At 60.1% G+C, this 20,472-nt stretch overlaps 1 protein-coding gene across 4 annotated transcripts in view; it reads right to left on the bottom strand.

Moving 5' to 3' along the window:
* The window catches only part of SYT7 (synaptotagmin 7), a gene marked incomplete at its 5' end in the record, with an annotated part of 59,708 nt that overhangs the window by 18,171 nt on the left and 21,065 nt on the right, over positions 1-20,472 (bottom strand). The window contains 5 exons of one of the 4 annotated variants that reach the window (XM_082629064.1): positions 3,592-3,960; positions 7,380-7,604; positions 8,510-8,641; positions 12,655-12,734; positions 16,924-17,027. In XM_082629064.1, the coding sequence (XP_082485190.1) occupies positions 3,592-3,960; positions 7,380-7,604; positions 8,510-8,641; positions 12,655-12,734; positions 16,924-17,027 (910 nt within the window). Of the gene's footprint in view, positions 1-3,591; positions 4,095-7,379; positions 7,605-8,509; positions 8,642-12,654; positions 12,735-16,923; positions 17,028-20,472 lie in introns of those variants that run through there. The other 3 variants (XM_082629062.1, XM_082629063.1, XM_082629061.1) reach the window with 3 other exon arrangements.

The raw sequence follows: 20,472 nt of genomic DNA, 5'->3' as shown, positions 1-20,472 counted from the left end.
GGAGAGGGAGGGCTGTGCTGCCATCTTGCTTGGGGACCGTGCGGGTGGGTTTGGGCTCCCAGGCGGGAGGTTCTCAGAAGGTTTGGAAATCCAGTGGGCACTGCACCCAGTTAAGCCCCTCATAAAGACATCTCTGGGTCCTTTGGTCAGCCAGGTGTGCTTGATGCCAGGAGGGGGGTCTCAGGAGCTCCCTCCCCCAGGTCCCTGGACACACGGCCCATTGAAGGAGAATGCGAGTCTCTTCCGGCGTAGGGCGTGCTGGCCGTCGCGGGCCTCCTCCTGCGTCCACCTTCCTGGAGATCCGGGGAGTAACCACCGAGGCTTTGGGGGCCAGTTCAGGGGCCTCTCCTTAGAGGAGCAGTCCAGAAGTCATCAAAAGGCAAAGGCGGAGAGAGAGAAAGTGCAGGAAGCTGGCAAAGTCTGGAGACGTCCCGGCAGGACTCGAGGTAGCCTGTGTCTGTGGTGAGGACAGTCTGGAGGAGGCTGGAGGGGTCCTGCTCTGAGGGAGGCTCAGTCCAGGTGGACATGGAGTCGCCATGCGGGCAGCAGTGTGCGGCCAGAGGTCAAGGTGAGACATCTTTAGTGTGAGGCTCTCTCGGGGAACCGCTGGGCAACTGCAGGGCTGCCTGCACTTTCCGGGGTGAAAAGTGACCCTCTGCCTCTCAAAAGCATCTGAGTTCGTGGGTGTTTTCTGGGTGCTTTGCTGGGCTCCTCCAGTGTTGAGCTCTCATCTGAACAAGGGGAGAGGGATGCTTAGATGGGGCAGACATGAAAGCATGTCTCAGGAAGGGCCAAGGGAAAGATGGTAAACCTGATGGAAGGTTCTGGAGGGTGGGAGATCCTGGGTTAGGAAGTCTGCGACTTCAACCACCATCCAAGAGGGCGAGGTTCAGAGAGGAACCGCTAGCTATGGCTGTTTTCCAGAGAAGTTGTCAAAAAAGGAACTCTACCAGTGAGAAATGATAACCGAGGGGAGGGGCAGGGGTCCGGGGGTCTTGGAAAATGGGAGATGGCCGTGGGGTCCGAAGCTAGGTGGACGCTGCCTTCTTTGTCTTTGCATCTTTGTCCTGGGCACGGTTGCTCCAGGCTGACACTTGCAGCGGCATCTAACTTTTGGGAAACAACTCCCCCCTTCCCTCAGGACGAATCCTCATTTTCTTTGTTCCCTGCCCACCGGTACTGTTTCAGAGTTGGTAAAATTCCATTTGGCTCCTAGGGAGCTGGCTGTGCTGGGGGAAGGCAAACCCGACGAAAACAACCTGTTTTTCCCTGGTTAATGCATTTTTCGGATACTCCTTTTGCTCTTCTTAAAAACAAAACGGCTCCTCTGCATAAGTTCCCGATTTGTCGTTCTCCGTGGCATCACGGGGCGCAGGGGCGAGAATGAAGGGCAAGAGGTGGAGATTTGGGGGAGAAGCTAGTGGTGTTGAGAGGAGTCACACCCACGAAGCAGGAGGAATGCCTTCTCCCTGCAAGGGGTGGGGGTGGGATCTCGGGGGGGCCCTGGCTAGCCTTCTCACCCTGACTCTCTACCTGGGCCACCAGCATTTGGGGCAAGAGGAGGGCGTCAGAAGCACGCCAGCTAAACTGTAAGGCGGGGGTCAGGGGCCAGCAAACTACAGCTGGTGGCCTGATTTTGTACAGCCCACAAGCTAAGAATGGTTTGTACCTTTTTAAAGGATTGTTTAAAAAAAATGTGATTGAGACCACATGTGTCTCTCAGAGCCTAAATTGTTCAGAATCTGGTCCTTTACAGAAAAAGTTTGCTGACCCCTGCTGTGAGGGACTACAGGTGGAAGAGGTAGGGGGGTGAGGAGAGCTCTGGAGGTGGCCAGCAGGTGAGGGGCACGAAAGCTGCGGTGGGCAGAAGAAGCGCAGACAAAGATGCTGGCACATGAGTGATGCTATCAAATCTTCGCCAGCTAGAGAGGCGGGGAAGAGTGGGTACCCTGGGGCTTTCCTGCCGCTGGTTCTTTTCCTCCCAGAGCCCAGGCATAGCCCTTGCCCCCATGTGATGGCTGCTAGAATGCAAGGCAGGGGGATGGCTGTGCAGAGAGCAGCCTGCAGTCAGGAGGAGCAGAGGGTTGCAGGCTTCTGGCTGGTTCTCAGCTCTGTTCAAGCCACAGCAGAACCAATGCCCACCACTCTCCTAATCCACGCTGGTGCCACGGCATCCGTCCCAGGACAAACCGCCACCTGGAGGCCAGGAGGCTCTGCTGGGCATCTTGTCTCATGCAGGCATCCAGCTGGATTCCCAAGGGTCCTTGGCTGGGGTAAAGCCCCAACAGATGCGCTGCCCGGTTTTGCCAAGCAGAGTCACAGGCAGCATGTCCTGCCTGGCCAGGGCCACAGGCCACTTGCATGGGTATGGGAAGCTGGCGTGGTGGGGTGTCTTCCGTTGGGGTGCTCCTTCCAGGGGCAGCACTTCCGACCACCCTTTCGGGCTGGGGTCTCAGCCAGAGAGGCAGGATGCTCTGAGGACTTGTTTGCCTTCAGAATCCCCACATCTTGCCAATGAGCTGGGCCTTGACCTTGGCCTTCCCCTTCCTCCTCCCTTTCTCCTCTCCCAGGCTTAGTGTGCTGGTCTCCTGCTCCGTGAAAAGTGCTCCCAGGAAAGACCTGGGTGATGAGAATAATCCCCAGAGCCTGGAAGGAAGGTCGCGTTAGGCCACAGGAAGGAGGTGATGTCAGGGACTGAAGCCCAGGCCTGTCCTGGGCTCTGAGAATGAGTGTAGATGCCCAGAGGGACACTAGGGAGAGGGCACCCTGGGCAGGGCTCTACCAGTGAGGGCGGGGCACGTGGGGCACACGGTGGGGGGCTGGGGGGGACACACACAGCAGAGGGGAATGGCTAAGGCCAGACACCGAGGGTGTCTTGTTACTTCTCTGACCTGTACACGCGAAAGAGGGCTCTGATTCAGAAACATTTTCTAAAGCTTCGGGGGAACATCCGAGGTTTGTCCTCAGGGAATGGGTCATGGCGGGAGCCAGGGAGGGAGCTGGAGGGCAGGTGGCTACAGAAGGTCAGAGAGGCAGAGGACAGGGCCCACAGCAGGGACAGGGGAAGTGGGAGGGAGGGAGGGAGGAAGTGGTGGCAGGAAGATGAGCAGAGTTGGGTTACAGGGAAGACAGAAACTGGAGGGGAGGAGGCGAGGCCTGACGGATGGAGCGAAGGAGGCCAGGTTTGGGAGGAGAGGAGGAGAGAGGTCACAGGAGAGCAGGGAGGGGAGGGAGGCCAGGCGAGCCTGGGACTGGCTGGGAAGGGGAGAGACAGACGCGGGGACCTCAGCAACATCCCCTAGTGTCTCCACTGACTTCAGGGAGGAACTTCTCCAAGCCCTGGGGGCACCGAGCGGGGCTGGAGTCCTCAGAGGGGTGGCTCAGATACAAGTCCTTCCACGGGGGGCTTTAGGCACGAGCCGCCAGCCACAGGAGGCTGGGGAGGGGGCAGCGGAGTCTGCTGGGCACCCTGCCTCGGAGATGGAGGGCTAAGATCGTTCTGGGCCAGCCACTCCCAAGGAGACAGGGAGGAAAGAGGCTGGGTCGGGGAGCGGGGGGTGGGGGGCCGGGCCACTCAAGGGGGGGACTTACAGGAAGGATTTCATGTCCAAGCCTCGGTTTCGAATCTGCCCCACCACGTGGTCCCAGCTGCCTGGGTTGGAGCGGCTGCGGCCGCCGGCCGGCCGGTACTTGGAGCCGGCCGAGGAGCCCTGCCGAGCCTGGCCCCGGCCGTAGGCCCGAGAGTTGGGGCCCGGCACGGAGGCCGCGTGGGCCTGCAGCTGGCCCAGGCTCTGGCTGGTGGTGGGCTGGCTGGTCTGCCGGCCCCGCTGGTGCTGGCTCAGCGGCTGCTGCAGGCTCTGCTGCCGCATCAGAGTGCAGGGTCGCTGGCATTTCGGCTCTCCCGTGGAGCTGGGGATAGACTCAAGGGTAGTGGTCGTGGACAGGGTGGAGTCCTCGAAACTTGGGGCGGGTGGAGGAGAGGAGAGAAAGGAGAAGCAGGTGAAGGGATCACAGTGGAGGAGAAAGAAGCCTAGAGCCAGGACGAGGAGGCCCCAGTATGGGGCGCGCTCTGCCGGCCCTCGCGGGGCCTCCATCGGAGTTGTCGCCACTGCCGTCGCCGCTGCCACCCCCTCAGCCAGGCGGCTGCGGAGCCCCGCGCCCACCCTGAGGCCCTCAGGCCGGCCCCGCCCAGCAGACCCGCCCCCCCACCCCCCACCCCCGCGCCCGCCCTGGCCCTGGCTCAGCTAGTGCCCGATACCTCCTGTCTGATGGTCTGGGTGGGGCCGCGGGAGCTGCGGAGGCTGTGTGGTGAAGGTAGGTCCCAGGGCCCTGCGGCTGCCTGTCATGTTGGCCTGGGAGGGGGTGGAGGGAGCTGGGCCACCCCCTCCCGCTGTCTCACTGGGGGACCCCGGGAAAGTCTGCCTCTGCGTTCTAAGTACTACTGGCGTTTGGGGACGCGAGGAAATCCAGGCCAGCCCAGAGCTGGCCTAGTAATGCATGGTGAGTCAGCGGAAGCCAACGATTCTCATGCTTTGTCCTCAGACGCTGGGGCGCGTCCTCGGGCTCCCGGACCTCTGCCCTGTGGCTGGCGCTGACTTAGGGTTCAGGCTCTGGCGCAGATCTTTGCCCTCCTTCTGGGGTTCCTTGTTTCTGAGGCTTAGTGTCAATTTCCGGGATCTTGGGAATGACTCCCAGTCAGAGGAGGGGACGCAGGGAAACCACCTGGCTGGCCACTTTACCACGGTTCTGACAAAGAACAGGGTAATTATCCTGTTCTCTGTGCACCTGCCTCATGGGCCACCAGGATCTCTGAAACACGCTGGGAACAGGGCAAGGACAGACAGGAGACAGGACACGGCTCATCACAGGTGGTCTGGGGTCAGAGAGACCCAGGGTTCAAAGCCCATCTCTGCCGCTTCTTAACTGTGGGACTTTGGAAAAGGGAGTCCACCTCTCAGTTTCCTCTTCTGTAAAACGGGGTAAAAATTCCTGAGTTGCCTCCATCACACGGTTGCCACGGGGACCAATGAGGTCAGGCCCAGGGAAGGATGCTCCCTTGCCAGTGGAAGCTGCAAATGTCTCAGGAGGTGGAGATAGAAGGAGTCAGAGACCCCTGGCCTCCCCAGGCAACCTGTCTGCTTTGTCTCCTGGCCAGAGATTTCAGCGCATGCAGGGCCACAGCCTCAGAGGGCCCAACCTCCACTTCTTCTGTTCCTTCCCTCCATCTTCCATTCCAGTTGTCTAGGGCAGGGATTGGCAAGCTATAGCCTGTGGGCCAAATCTGGCCCGCCACTTGTTTTTGTAAATAAAGTTTTACTGGAATACAGCCATTGTCATTAATTTACATCCTGTCTGTGGCTGTTTTGGGGCTGCAAGGCTGGGGTTGAGTAGTCATAAAAGAGACTATGTGACTTGCAAAGCCTCTTCCCTATCAGGCCTTTTATAGAGATAGCTTGCTACCTCCTGGTCTAGAGCCACAGGGTAGCCGTGGTACCCCCAAGCTGCCCGAGGGAGGCCCCAGGGCCCTTGGAGCCACTTTCACCACTGCAACCAGACCTCAGCCTGGCTCACTCCCTGAGCCTATCCTGGGAATCAAAAGGACAACAGTTAGGCTGCCCCTGTGCGCTGAGAGAGAGAAAGAGAGAAGAAGAGTGAGAGCAAAAGAGGGAGAGAAAGTCAGAGAATAGTAAAGAGAAAAAGAAAGAAAGAAAAGAAAAGGAAAGAAAGAAAGAAAGGAAAGAAAGAAAGAAAAGAAAAGAAAAGAAAAGAAGGAAAGAAGGAAGGAAGGAAGAAAGAGAGAACAGCAAAACAGGGCTTTAGCTGGGGTCTTGGAAGGAGCAGCAGCCTTGCCTGGCTCAGGCCTGGAATCAGGGCGACCACCAGAGGCAGGCGCAGGCCTGGCTGGCCAGGGAGGCCCACAGCTCCCGGGGGTCAGGCCGAGGAAGCGGGTGGACGGCACTTGGGCGGCCGCCTCCTCCTCCGTGCTTGACCTCATTTTGGTTTTCTGTCACATCCCAAATTAGTCCAACTTACAACCTCTCAGTCACAGGAAAGTAAAATCGGTTCCTCCAGGCCTGGAGCCAGTGGATGGCGGGGAGGCCTCAGCCAGCCTGGAGCCTGTGGCCAAAGCCACCTGGCGTGGGTGGGGCACCGGGCCTGGTTCTCTGAGCGGGTGTGGGGCTTCCCTCTGGGGTTCTCCGGAGGCTCAGTGTCGGGGAGAAATCCGCTCGTGCTCCCTCAGGCCAACAAGCAAATGAGGTCTCAGCATGGTGGCCCTTGGTGGTCCCAATGGCGGGAACCACAGGCTTTCTAAAGAGAACCAGCCCAGCCGCTAAGAAGGGGTCAGGGCTGTTGTCCTTCTAAGTGAGAGGCTGCTCCACTAGCTGGGAACGAGGCAGTTCTAAAAGCTGAAAATGGAACCTAGATCCCAATGGGTGAGAACGGTCATAGTTCAAAGGATTTAGAGCCCGGAAGGCTCAGCTATGGGGAAATGGAAGGTTCTAAGAGCCAAGATGAGAATAAGGCTGCCCCATGGTGGGAGGGGAGAACATACTGTCTGCTGAGAACAGGAACCAACCCTATGTCTGCTGCTCCCAGGGAGGGACTGACTGTTTGGCCAGCTCAGACAGTTACTAAAAAGGAAACAGCTCTTCTGTCTGATGTCCAGACCACCTTCGTCAGAAAAGAGAAGTTAGCTAGGGCTCAACAACCCAACCTCCAAGAACACACAATCCCAACAGCTGAGAGAGGGACCGCTCACTGACCAAGACTGGGACAGCCAATGGGGATGGCCGAGATGAGGATGAGCCAATGGGGACATCCCGGCTGCTCAGGGTTGCCCTGTGGAACAGATGGTGTCACGGTGCAAGCAAGACTGGGACAAGCCAATGGAGAGTCAAAATGAAATGGCTTAACCCCTGGGTCTAGAGCCATCTGCTGGCTGCAAGAGGGAAAGCCCGGTGGCAGATGAGTGGCAGAAAACAGGCTGAGAGCGGGCCAGCTCCCCAGGGATGGATGGTCCAATGGCTAACAACAGCAGCCTGATGCCCATGGAGGCTGAGATGGAGCGGCCAATCAAAGAGGATGGGATGACCCAAGGACTGAAATGAAGCTGCCCTGGGGGCAGAAAATGGAATGACCTGGTCACTGGCAAAGAAAGAAACATGGGGCAGCAGCCGGAGGCTGAGATGCACAGTGCATGGCTGAGTTAGTCGTGCCCGATGGCAAGGATGATGGGAGTCTCGTGAAGGGATGAGATGAGCCAGGGGCCGAGGACGGCACCTCTGGGGCAGCAGCGGGCATGCCAGGGGTCCTGCTGTCCACACTGGCGGGGGCAGGCCTGAGCTCACGGCTCTGGCGGCCGTGGGGCCATCACTCACTTGGACAAGTTGAGCTTCCCGGCGGCCAGGTGGCTCTGCACCATCCGCCAGCGGCCTCTCCCCGCCTTGCCACCGCTGCCCGGCTCGCTGGGGGCAGCGCCGCCGCTTCTCAAGGCGTCCTCTCCGGGTGGCGGCACCGGCGCCAGCTTCTCCCCCAGCCGGCCTTCCCGCTCCACTGCCAGCCCCGCAGCGGCGGCCACTTTGGCGCCAGCCAGGAGGGTGCCACTGGAGGCACCACGAGGCAGCCGGTCCAGAGGGGCACCGGGGGTGGCGGTAGGGGGACAGAGGGCAGGCCACACGTGGGGGTGGGGATGGGGGGGTAAGAGGGGGAAAAACAACGACAGATAAAAGGAAGAAAGAGACAGTGAGAGAGGAGGAGGAGAGAGACAGACGGACAAGAGACGACAGAGAGAGAGAGAGAGAGAGAGAGAGAGATCAGCACTGCAGATGGGTCACCAGCGGAGCCTGCAGAGAGGAGAGGGGGGACCGGGCGGGCTGGGGTCGGAGAGCAACGCACCACGACAGTGGAGGGGGGCCCCTCCCCACCGCCTGGGGCTGGGGCGGCGGGGGTGGGGGGAGGACAGCCACCTCCACGTCTATCCCACAGGACAACGAAGGGTTAACGACGGAGGAAGAGCGGGCTGTCCAGGCCAGGAGGCCCCAAGGCAGGGAGAGAGAGAAAGCTGTGTTAGTCAGAGTCCATCAGCACCACCACCATCACCGCCACCACCGCCACGACCACCGACCACCGCCAGAGCAGCCAGGGCAGCAGCACACAGCAGGGAGGAGGAAGCGAGCCACACCGAGAGGGAGGGACCAAAAACGGGCAACCCCATCCTGACTGCACAGAGGGGGCCGGGGCCACGGGGACCAGCTGGGGGGCCGGGTGTGGCCGCGGAAGGGGTGCTCCTGGTGGCTAGCCCTGGGGGAGGGGACAGGGGAGGGGCAGGCAGGCGAGGGGGGTCAGGAGGGGTTGCTCGTCTCCATGGTCAGCCTGCCCATGGGGTGCGCGGGTGGGGAGGGGGGCAGGAGCAGGAGAAGTGAGGGGCCGGGTGGGATGGGGGGAAGGAGGGCGTGCGCGGATACTCGGATACTCGGTACATATGATCAAACCAGGTAAAGTCACTCACTTGAGGGACAGTCGTGGGTCGCCATAAGGGGCGTAGGGTGAAATGTTTAGAATAAACTCCTTGGGAGGGTAGGAGCTCCATTTCTGCTGCACTGTGCTCTCATTGTTATTCCAAAAGTCTCTGTCTAGATCACTGGAGGGGCAGAGAGAGAGGGGAGAAAACAGGGAGATACAAGAAGAAACAAGAACTGCAAGTCCTGTGTGGCGGGCAGAGGGGCCGGGCCCGGGGCACGGAGGGTGGGGCGGGCCGGGGTCGGCTCCTGTGAGGGGAAGAGAGGCGGGTGGCACACGCACGGGAGCACGCGCACACACACACGCGCACACGCTCCAGGGCGGGAGAAGCCGCGTGCAAGGAGGCGAGCTGCAGGCGGGCAGACTGGAGCCTCGCACCGGGAAGCTGGTGGGAGAGAGAAAGATGGTGAGAGAAGAGGGGAGGGGGAGCGGAGGGGGGGGGGCCGGGGACACGGCCTGGGCTGGGATGGCGATGGCGTGGGGAGTGGGCGGAGGACAGGGTGCTGGCTTCTGGCTGGAGATTGCTGAAAGGTAGATCAGACCCTGCTGCCCACGTGCTGGGCCTCAGTCTCCCTGCCTGTCGAACCCGAAGGCTGGCTGTAACCGCTGAGCCATCCGCTCTCCCATGCCGGGGTTGAGGCCCCAGTTCTGGAAGACCTGAAGTTCTGCCCCCTTCCAGCTACCTAACGGAGCCACTCTTGGGACAGGCCCAGCTCCCTGCCAGGCTCTCTTCCTCCCACTGGCCTGAGGTCCCCCTGGCCTCCTCTGTTCTCTCCCGGCCTCGGGAAAGCCTGGGATGCAGCCTTCACAGAAGATTGGCCAGATCTCAGCCGAACAGAAGGCATTCTCTGCTCATTGCAAAAGTGGTGGCTGGGTCACCCCAGCAAAGGGAAGCGTCTCCAGGCCTCTGACCTGGTGGTTGTCTGCAGGTCACGGGGGGGGCCCTTCACGTGGAGGCCTGTGCCTGTGCAGAGGAAGCCTGCCTTTCTCTGGGGGGACTGATGGGCAGACTCAGCCTCCAGCCCTTGGCATGTACCTGGCCTGCCCCTGTCCTTTTCCAAACTGGAGCTGCTGGGTCTGGAAGGGAACGTGTACCCCAGTCTCCCCACCCCCTCCTGTTCTGTGACATGTCCTACCAAAGAAGCAGATATGCTAGAAGCACAGAGAAGGCAGGGACCTCCAATGGAGGAGGGCAACAGAAGCCTCAGCAGAAGGCATGGCCTGGAAACCCCAGGAGGACCAGGGGCTTCACCAGCTCGTCAGGCTCCTGGGACCCCGAAGAGCAGAACTGGGAGCACAGGGAAAGGAGGGCAACTCCCAGGCCAAAGGAACATTCCGGAAAGGAGCCACGCCTGAGCCCTCAGGAATGCGTCTATGGGAAGGGGCCTGGGGAGGAGGGTCAGGGGTGGGCCTGGCGTGTGCTGAGGCCATGCCACTGCTCAAGGGCAAGGTGAGAGCCCTGCTCGGGGGAGGCCACTGTCGGGAGGCACACCCCCTGAGGATGGAGGAAACGTGTTCTTGGGGGACCTGCTTCTCCCCCACACCACCCCCAGAATTTGACCTCAACCTTGGTTCTCAGCCTTAGACTCGGGAACAAAGGAGAGAAAGAGGGAGAGAAGCTGAGCTGTCCCCACAGGCCAGGAGGAGACAGTGGCCCTGGGCTGAGGGTGGGCAGGGCCCCCTTGGGCCTCCCTGGTGTGGTCAGTCTCTGCCAGTCCAGAGAGCACCTTGGAAACATCTCACAGGAGACTCTGTGCACAGGGTCCAAGGCTAAAGCCCTGAGCCAGCTCATAGGGGCAGTGGGTGCCAGAGGTGGGAGAGGCAGAACAGTACACTGGGATGGAACCCTACTGGGGGGGGGTCTCCCTGGGGAGGCCCCCTCCACAGAAGAGCCTATTCCCTATTCCCACCAGAGACATCCTTTGGCTCCCTCCCCTAGTGTAACAGAGAGACGGAGCAGTTGGAAGGCCTCTCTCCCCCTGCCCGCTCCAGATCTCCAAAATCGAGGGCCATCCAACCCTAGGTCCTGGAGAGAAAGATCCAACCAGGGTCATCACTGCCAGGCTGGTCTCCCACCCTGTGCTCCAAGGAGCTCCAGGGTCCCTTGGGTTGTGCGCTGTGGCACCAGAAAAGAGGATCTTTAATTAAAGAAATGTATGAAATGCTGATTCCTGTACTGCAGGACTTCTCAGAGCCTTTAATGTGCCAATGAATATAAGTGTTTCCCAAACTTAGTTGGTCATGGAACCCTTAATTCATGGGATCACTATTAATCTTTTATGGGGCACAAGCGCTCTGAGGAACACAGTTTGAGAAGCAGTATTAAAGAATGCAGCTTCGCAGAATCCTTGATAACACGATCCTTTTGGAGGAGGTCCTAAGCCCAGGGGGAGATTGTGCAGCAGGTAAACCCTGCTTCCTGCCACTCGACTGGCTTTGGGCCCAGGGAAGAGGCAAAGGCCTAGGAACCTGGGGGCATATAGACAAGAAAGGTGGCGTCCTTCCCTTGGGGCAGAGGGTCTGAAAGCTCGGCAGGGTAGGAGGGGGCAGGGACTGCAGGGCCACAGAGAGGCAGGGGACGACCTACTGTTGCCCTCACTTTGTCTTAGAGAGCCTGCAGAGCCTGCTCCCCGCCCCACTGCCCCCTCTCCGCTTCTCTTGTGGGCCCTTTTTAGGTCTATCTAGTACACACACAGCCTTATCCAGGAAGCTGATGGTCAGCTGGCAGAGACAGGCTCTCTGGCCCAGACCGTGGCTGCAAACTCAGTTAGAGGCCTGGCCTGGAGGTGGCAGGTGCCGGGCTGGCCCCGTGCTCCCGCCATGCGGTCCCTCCCCTCTTCAGAAAGCCTGGGGCCTGGGCTCTGCCACAGCCCCTGAGACCTGCCAGCTCTCGGCTTTGAAGACTGGAGAGCCTGCAACCAAACCGAGCTTCAAAGGCTCCCCGCAGCCTCCTCCCAAGCCCAGCCTCAGCCTGGCCCACCCCTTCACTTACCCGGCCCCCAAGAGACACACACCCACAGCTTCTGCGAAGGCCCCAAACAGGGTCAGAGCAAGAGATGCAAAAAGAGGAGGGGGGCCGACGAGGGGCAGGGAGGGAGCCCTCAGGAGAAGGGGAGAGGAAGGAGGGAAGTAGGAAGAGGGGAAGATGGACCAGGGGAAGGGCAGGAGGGAAGGCATGGGCAGGCGCGGCTGGGGCCTTGAGTTGAAGGAGGCAGGGTGGGGCAGGGAGGCTGGGGGAGGCCCCGCTTCCAGGCGGAGCCCTTGGCTGGCAGGCTAAGATGGAGGGGCGTCCAGCAGCCTCCCCGTGAAGGCCTAGGCCAAGAAGCAGAGAGGAAAGGGCCAAGCCATTGGCCAAAGGGTACAGAGCCCTCTAGGGAGAGCCCCACCCCTACTGCCCTGTTCCCAGAGCCCCCAACCAGGTGAGAACCTTCTCCCAGCGTCTTCCAGTGACCCTCAGCAGGGGTCTGCAGGTGGTCTGCAGTGCAAGGCAGACCTGCCGACCTGAAGACGGATCTCAGAGCCAAATGGGGAAACCGGGGCGAGCCAGAGGCAGCAAGATGTGCAGTGGGGACCGGGCGTGACAGGGGAGGGGAGTCTCCCCATCGCTCTGCTTTCCCTGAGCAGACCAACACTGGGTCCTGCTGGGGTCCCCAGGGTTTTTGCCCGTCCTTCCTCCAGGTTACCCTCAGAACATTGGTGGGGTCTGAGGAAAGAGTCTGAGCCGCCACCACCCACCCCCAGAGAGGGGCTCCCCAGCCCCAGGGCTGGGGGAGGAGCTCGGAGGTGCAGGGGAGTTAGGCAGGGCTTGGGGACAGCGTGTGTGTGATGTGAGGGTTGGAAGGAGGAAGCAGCACCCGGGGTTGAGGGAAGAGGCAGACGGTGCTGGGAGCGAGAGCAGCCAGAACACAGGGCTGGGGGCCCTGGAACACTGTGAGGGTCTGGGAGGCACAGGCAGGAAAGGCGGAGCCCTGGGCCACCCTGAGGTGCTGGGAGTGGGTGTATGGGAGTGGGCTGGGGAGAGAGCAAGGCAGCAGGTTGTGAGGGGGAAATGTGTGTGTGGCCAGATCTGCGGGGGTGGTCCTCCCACTTGGGTTGCCTGCGTGCCCCACCCCAAACTCGAAGCCTGGCACCTACTTGATGGCCTTCTTCTCGCTGCGCCCACGCCCTGAGTCTGGCGTGCCCACCGTCTCCAAGGAGTTCTTGTAGCGTTTGCCCTGTGGAGACAGCACCAGGGTCACTCCTGGGAGACAGGGCTGGACTCTCCCTGCCTCCCCAGAACGGGGCCCTGGGAGGAGGGGAGTACACTGGAGCCCAGCCTTGGCAACAAGGTCTGGGGCCAATGTGTGAGGGTGTCACCACCTTGGGGTGCCAGCCCTACCAATCCCTGATCCCTGGTGGGCAACTCCTGGGCCCCATCGGGCTCTAGGACTTGGCCTGCCCCCTTGACCTGCACCACATCCCTGACCCCTAGGGATGAGGTCCCTCCCATCTGCCTGTCTCCTGGGGCTCTGGCTCGCCTCCCAGAAGCATATCTCCCTCTGCCGTGGACAGACGGCTCTCAGGTGCCTGGCCACGTCCCACTGGCCACGTCACTGCCCCCAGATGGTGGGGTGGCATCCTGCAGGGCAAGGTTGGCAGTGGCCAGTGACGTGAGTGGCAGGGGTGGGGAGAGGGCCTGTGCCCAGTCCTGCCGGGGCCATGTCCGTCACTGTCTGGGGGCTGCCTGGGGTCCCTCCTGCCCTGGGCCCGTGAGGCAGGGCAGGGCCTGAGCACCCTCCTTCACAGGAAGGCAGCCTTGGGAAGCGAGGCTGCCCACTGACGCTGGGGCCGGGGGCAGCCTGGCTCTTCCTCAACCCGCGCGAGTGGAGGGTGCGGCAGGGCAGGATGACGGACGGGGTGGGCGTGCCGGGTGCCCTGGCTAGAGGAAGGGCTGCGGCGGTGACAGGGCCTGCTGCCAGGAAGGTGAGCACCGTTCACCTTTTCGGTTTGGGTTTCTAAATTTAGCTCACACAGAGCCCGGCACCATTAGCATTCCTGGCTACAACCAAACGTCCTCGTCCTCACGCACACCCAGGGGCCACGGGCCTGGGCGGGGGAAGGGGGCTGTGCAGGGGCCGGAACTGTCTCCCACTGGGCGCTGGCTTGCCCCTGCCCAGCCGAGTGGGGTCAGGGACACACACACATGCACACGCACATGCACACGCACGCGCACACGCAGGCACACATTCCTCCAACATCCCGTCATGTGAGCCAAGACCACAGCCACAACAGTCAATTATTGCATCCTCCCTAAAGCAAAATAAAAGCCGCACAGCCGCGTTCCCCGACGCTCCTGCCAGCTGCAGCCCCTTCCGGGGACTGGAGCCGCCTGTTTAGGGAGAACAACAGCGGAGCTCCCAGGAAGGGGGTGGAGGTGGGGGGAGGGCCCTCATGCCACCTCCAGTACCCCTATGTCTCGGGGTGCCAGGGTCCTGTCCCAGCAGTGCCCCACATTCTCCATGTCACCCTGCTCACGTCCCTTGCCCTCTGCAGCCTCCCTTTCCCCTCCTGTCCGAAATGGTGTGATGTCACTGGATCAGCCCTGGGTCCCTCACCCTTCAAGCTTCTCATCACAGATATTATTACTCTGCTTACCTACTTCAGCTCCCACCCCTGGGAACGTAGGCCCCAGTGGCAGGGACTGTATGGGCTCTGGTACTTGGTGTGGAACCTGGTACCCAGCAGTTCCCCAAATCCATTAACTGGAAGCCCCACGCACCCAGGGGTCCAAGCCTCAGGCCGTTACCTCTGAGCCAGAACTTTAAGAGTTAAAAAACAGAGCTGCTGGATCCCCTGGGTCCACAAAAGCTGCTCTCTCTCAGCTCAACTCCGGTCCCTCCCATCATTACCCAGAAGTTCAAATCCCAAACAATTCCTAGTTCCAGCTGGGAAGATCAGGAGCCTGGAGCCCCTCCCTGGTGGCCAAGGGCCCTTCTTGGGCAGGACCCTCAGGCAGGAGCCCCGCACCCCGTTCTCCAGCAGATGCGGCAGCGTGGGGCAGGGAGCACCCAGCTGAGAGCCCCCCTGTCCCACCCCTCACCCCTTCTCCTCTTTCTTCCTCGTCTTCAGGGAACTTGCTCTGGTCAGCACCCTCTTCGAAGGCTGGACCGTTGCCCCTTCCCCAAGGCCCGCCACCTGGTTCACCCAGGGCGTTCTGGGAGCTTCTGCCTGTCCCCTCTTCCTTCCACAGCTCAGAGAGGCTTCCCCCCCAGCTGCAAGGACCCCTTTGCAGAGGAGCTGGGGCACACGGGGGACAGAAACCAGGGCAGGACTTGCCTTGGGGGTCAGGGGAAGTTAATGGGGCAACGATAGGAACCCCAGGTGGGGTCCAGGAGACATAAAACAGCTCCAAAGGAGGCCAATCCCCCAAGCCTGCTTATCAGGGAGGGGGTTGGCCAGGCTGATCCGGAAAAAGCCAGTTGGAGATTAAGGAAGTTATTAATGTTTGGAAATGGGATCTGGGCTGTCAGGTATCACGTCACTGCTGCTGAGGGGACAGGCAGGCAAGGAGAGCCCAGCAACTGTGCAGGGGGAGCATTTCAAAGCCCCTTCCACGGAGCATGGAGACAGCCTGTACAAAAAGCTCCCTGGCTTCTGAGACCAGGGGTTGGAAGGGGGTGGCAGGATCGGGGTGTCCTAGGCAAAGTAACGTTCTATCAACAGCTCAGAGGAGCAAGTCAAGAGGGACATACTGTGGTCTGGACCCCTGAGGAAGTTCTGGCTGGAGGCTGGGAGGAGGGGCTGGGCCAGGGAAGGTTCTGCAGCTCTCAGCTTCCCAAGGCACTTACTGCATTGACACCCCCCCACCTGCTACAAAAGCTGTCATCTCTGAACTCCTGTCTCCAGGTGAGTGGGGGTAGGGCTCTCAACAAACACAGAGAAACACACACACACACACACACTGCGGCACTTAACGTGGGGATCTGATGAGATGATCCACATCCCACCATACAGGGCCAAACAGACACACACACACACACACACACACACACACACACACACACACACACACACACACACTGTACCAATGCCCTCAAAGTCGACACCCTGAGCACAAAAGACCCCCACTCAAGGTCACCAGCAGCGCCTGTTCATACAACCCTCCCCTGCCTTCAAATACAGACAGACAGACAGCCGAACGGGCCCTGCAACGAGACGCACGGGGCTGCAGTGCACGCTCAGCCACTCCCAAGCCTCTGAGGACATTCGCACACACAAGCACGTGGCCAAGCCCCTCCTCCACCTCCCCTGAAATTCTGAGACAGACAGAGAGACAGGAAATCCAGGAACAATGCAGGGCAGCCAGTCTGGCACCTGCATGCAAGCAATGGGCCCGAGTCACACACACACTCGCACACACTCACACGTGGGGCAGGGCTGGCCGCCTCCCTGGCTCGTCTCCAGGGAAAGGAGCTGCCTGAAGCTGAGCATCCCCAATGGGAGGATCACACTCCCATTTCCCGGGTTTGCCTTTCCTGAAGGAAGCATGTCGTGTTATGGGCCTCTTGGGCCCTCCCCAGGAGCATCTGCCCCCTTCTCTTCTTTAGGACTAAGGCACTGAGCCCCCGCCTACACAGCACCCATGGCCACAGCCCTTCCCCCCACCGCGCCCCCCGCCCCTCTGTGGCCGGGCAGGGAGAGAATGGGGCTCCCAGATGCGGCACCCTGCCCTCACTCCCACCGTTCTCAATCTGGGGCATGGAAGGTGCCTGCCAGGAACCCTTCTTCACCTAAGCCCGCAAAGGCCCCACACCTGGGACACCTCTGGGCCCACCTTCGGGGGTCCCCCCTGCAGTCCCCAAAGTCCCCATCGCACTTCTAAGCTGGGGCAGCAGGATGGGGGTTGAGTAGGGCTCTCGAGGCTCAGCCCCACTCCGGGAGCTGCCGGGGCGCAGGGAGGGCGGCTCAGCCCAGCTCCTCCGGTGATGAATGCCCCTCCTGATGGTCTCCTTACTTACTGATGGCCTAATCCTGCTCGTTAATTTCCCAGCCCTCGTTAAAAATGAAAAGAAGTCATTTGTGCTTGTACAAACCCTCAGAACCAGGATGGATGTGCGGGCGCGGGGGGGGGGGGGGGGGGCGGGTCAGGCGGAGCCTCCTCATTGGACAGGAGGCCCAGCTCGGCCACGCCCAGCCCTGTGCTGGGGGCCGCGGGCGGAGGGCACGGGGCGCTCGGAGCTGTGTGGGAGGGGGCCTCGATTCTCAGTCTGCGCGTGCGTGCGTGTGGTGTGAGTTTCCACGGAAGTGTGCCTATGTGGGCAAGTGGGTCATCTGCGCGCGCCCTTGAGAGTGTTCACGAGCCTGTAATTGAGGGGGGGTGGGGGCAGGGCCAGGCCCCGTCCCCGGGGCCCTTGGGAGCCTCACCAGTTTGCGCTGACACCAGTGGCAGAGGCCGCAGAGGACGACAGTGACGCTAAGGCTGACGGTGATGATGGCAGAGACCAGCAGGACATCGCGGGTGGGCGCCCCTGGAGAGGACACACACAGGTCAGACCCTCACTGGCCAGGGCCAGCTACCTTTCCTCAGCCCAGAGCCCCCGGGAACCACCACCCTACCCACACTGGGAGCTCTGCGCCCCAAGTTCTCCCAGCTCTGCCTTGCTGGCTGACCTTGGGAAGTCTCTTCCTCTCTCTCCATCTCACTTTCCTCATCTGTAAAATGGGAGTCTCCAGGCAGGTCTCTCCCAGTTCCTCACTGCATGAGCCCTGCGTGGGGTCCGCACCATCCCCCAAACTTCACACCCTCGAAGGGAGAGGCCAAGTGTGCCCTTGGCCTAGCCAGGCCTCACCCACCGGGCTTTCAAATGCCTCTAAAAGAGCCACCGCTTCTGCGTGGCATGCTTCCATCCCCCACCCACCCCCACATACCCAGAGCTACAACCCCAGCCGAATTTGCCCAAAGCATTAGTTCCCATAGTCCCTCTGAGGACATCTGCCCCACAGGCACTGACAGACCCTCTTAAGTGTTGCCCAAGGCTCAACAGCTACATTTATAGTCAAAGAAGGAATCTCTGGAACGCTCTGACCTGTTCTCATCCCCTTTAGCTCAGCTTTTTTTGGGCTGCAAGTCCACCCAACTGGCCTCTGCACACCCTGTCCTCCCATGCCCTAGCCCCTGAGCTCGCCTCCAGTCCTCCCACCCCATCGGCTCAGCCCCACCTTTGTTGGCTGGCGATGTCCTAAATGTTCCCAGGGGCTGCCCCACAGCTTCCATTCTAACAGCTCGGGGGTCCTATGCTTTCGGAGCGGAAACCTTGATGGACTTGCCCTGGGAGCAAAACCCCGGGTTTCTGTGCCAATCCCACCACTTGCTAGCTGTGTGGCTTTAGTCTCCTAACAGCTCAGTTTTCTCCCCCCGTAAATGCAGATTGAACCTCCTCCCTCCCTCCTCACAGGTGGCTGTAAACAGGAGCCCAAAGCAAATGTAAGGAAGGCAAAACTTGACCGGAAATTGTCATGTGGGGGAGAGTCGACAGAGACCGGCATAGATCACATGTGCTTTGTAAATATGTGTATGGCGGGGATGCGTCTTAAAGTCAAGGAGACTCTGTTTATTTACAGAGGAGCCTGCTTAGGCTTTTCGGTTTCAGCGATGGTGGTAATTATGAGTTGACAAGATCTGTCTGGTCCTGGTTCCTTCGGTTTTAGCTTCTGGGCGTCTGGGTGTCTCATGCTTTTGCTGCGGGGCCTCATGAAGGAGGGCCAGGCGGTCATCCCCTGTTCTCAGGGCCCTCGGGCCACCTCCCACCACCACTCCAGTGCCCTGGGCAGCCAGTCTGCTGCCCGCTCTCCCCAGAATCCTGATTGGGCCCCACCCCTCCCTCCCCAACCTCCAGAGCCTCTGAGCTGTGGGAAAAAGCCACCCTTGCTGGGCGCCTCCCCGTCCACCTGCCAGGCCAACTAAGCTTCCTTCCATCCCAGGTCCACAGCCTCGGTCCCCAGAAAGCCACTGCACCAGTTCACTGTCAACCTCAGGGCCCACAGCACCGGGGAGCTCTGATCCAGACAGTCCACAGACACCGAGGAACTGGTCCTGCCTTTCCCTTCCTCGGGTGGAGGAGCACAGCTCGGCAAGGCTGGAGGGGCCACATTTGTCACAGTTCTCAGGCCAAATGGGAGGCCTCTATCTTTAACCTCCAGGCTTCTGGGCGTTGGGCGGGGGGGTGCATAATACCACAGGGCACACCACCAGGGCCCCCAGACCCAGGCCTGTGGTAAAGCGGTGTGCGAACATACCTTCCGAGAATGGGGCCGGCGCTTTTTCTAGCTCTCTTCATGGAAGCTGCCCCTGCCCCACGGGGAGGGTCTGGGAGGCAGGGCGCGATGTGGGCTGGGGGAGCAGACCTTCCCTTGTTGAACTCACTTTTAAATAAAGTAAATTCCATTCTTGGGCTGCGCTTTCTTCAGCCACTGTCCATTAAGAACCTACCATGAGGCACAGGGGACAGGTGAGAATTCAGCTTATTATTTCTTAGCACGTCGGGTGTCCTAGAACCAGGACTGGCAGAGCACCCAGGCTGCGGCTCAAGAAAACACCCAAAATACCTGAGAAAAGACCCAAGTGTGACTACAGCCTCTGCTTCTCAATAGCTGTGTGGCCTTGAATAAGTGTCTTAACCTCTCAGTGTCTCCACTTTCTCCTTTATAAAGTGAAGATAGGGGATTTCCCTGGCGGTCCAGTGGTTAAGAAGCTTCCACTGCAGAGGGCACGGGTTTGATCCCTGAGTGGGGAACTAAGATCCTGCATGCCGCGCGGCACGGCCAAAAATGAAAAAATAAAAAAATAGGGACTTCCCTGGTGGCGCAGTGGTTAAAAGTCCGCCTGCCAGTGCAGGGGGCACAGGTTCAATCCCTGTCCCGGGAAGATCCCACATGCCACGGAGCACCTAAGCCTGTGCGCCACAACTACTGAGCCTGCGCTCCAGAGCCCGCGTGCCACAACTACTGAAGCCCGCACACCTAGAGCCCGTGCTCCGCAACAAGAGAAGCCACTGCAGTGAGAAGCCCGCACACCGCAACAAAGAGTATGCCCCCACCCCCGACCCCCGGCTCGCCGCAGCTAGAGGAAGCCTACACGCAGCAACGGAGACTCAACACAGCCAAAAATAAATAAATAAAATAGAAATTTATATTAAAAAAACCCTACATTAAAAAAAAAATAAAGTGAAGATAATAATGGCACCCACCCCATGGTAGTACTCAGTAGATACGGATTATTATTAAGGTTCTTGGGTTAGTTCCCTCTCAGGTGTACAGAGAGCTCTGGAAACACAGATGAAGAAGTGGTTGCTGGACTAGGGAGCTATCTGGGAAGGCTTTCCTGAGGAGGCGGTATCTGGTGTGGTCTGGGACAGGGATGTGAGGCAAGGGTAGGAGAGTCTGGGCAAGGGAACAGAGAGAGCAAAGGCATGAGAGGGGAAGAAGGGTCAGGCGTGTGGCTTGAGGAGCTGGACTAGGTTATGGGGAGTGAAGTGGCAAAGACCAGGCTGGGAATGAGAGTAGGGCCTGATGGCGAGGGGCTTTCTTTGTCTTCCAGGCCGAGGGGCTTCCTGTGGTTGCAGGCCGTAGGAGCCATGGAGGGTTTTTGAGCAGGGGAGGGGCAGGATCAGAGGGGGAGTTAGCAAGCTCAGGAGCTGGGAGCTGTGGCAGGAGGTCAGAGTCCAGGTGATTCCTCTGCCCTCGTGCCCTTTCTGCATGCGCCCTCCCCCACATATCTCTGGCCATGGGGCAATTCTCCAAGGAATTCTCTCCCTGGAGCCTCTTCCTCTCTTTGCCAGACAAGGTCCTTATCAAAAACTGCTCTTCAACCCCTGCTCTAGGCTGGAGAGCCCCTGAGGACAGAGGCTGTCAATCCCAAAAGCCAGGGGTCCCTCTGAATGGTCCCCAGAGACCCAGGGAATGCCCATCTTAAGC

This window comes from Mesoplodon mirus (assembly GCF_964341445.2).
Source record: "Mesoplodon mirus genome assembly, chromosome: 7".
Taxonomy (NCBI): domain Eukaryota; kingdom Metazoa; phylum Chordata; class Mammalia; order Artiodactyla; family Ziphiidae; genus Mesoplodon; species Mesoplodon mirus.
Note: the sequence above shows the minus strand (reverse complement) of the source record. Positions and strands in the feature narration are given on the sequence as shown.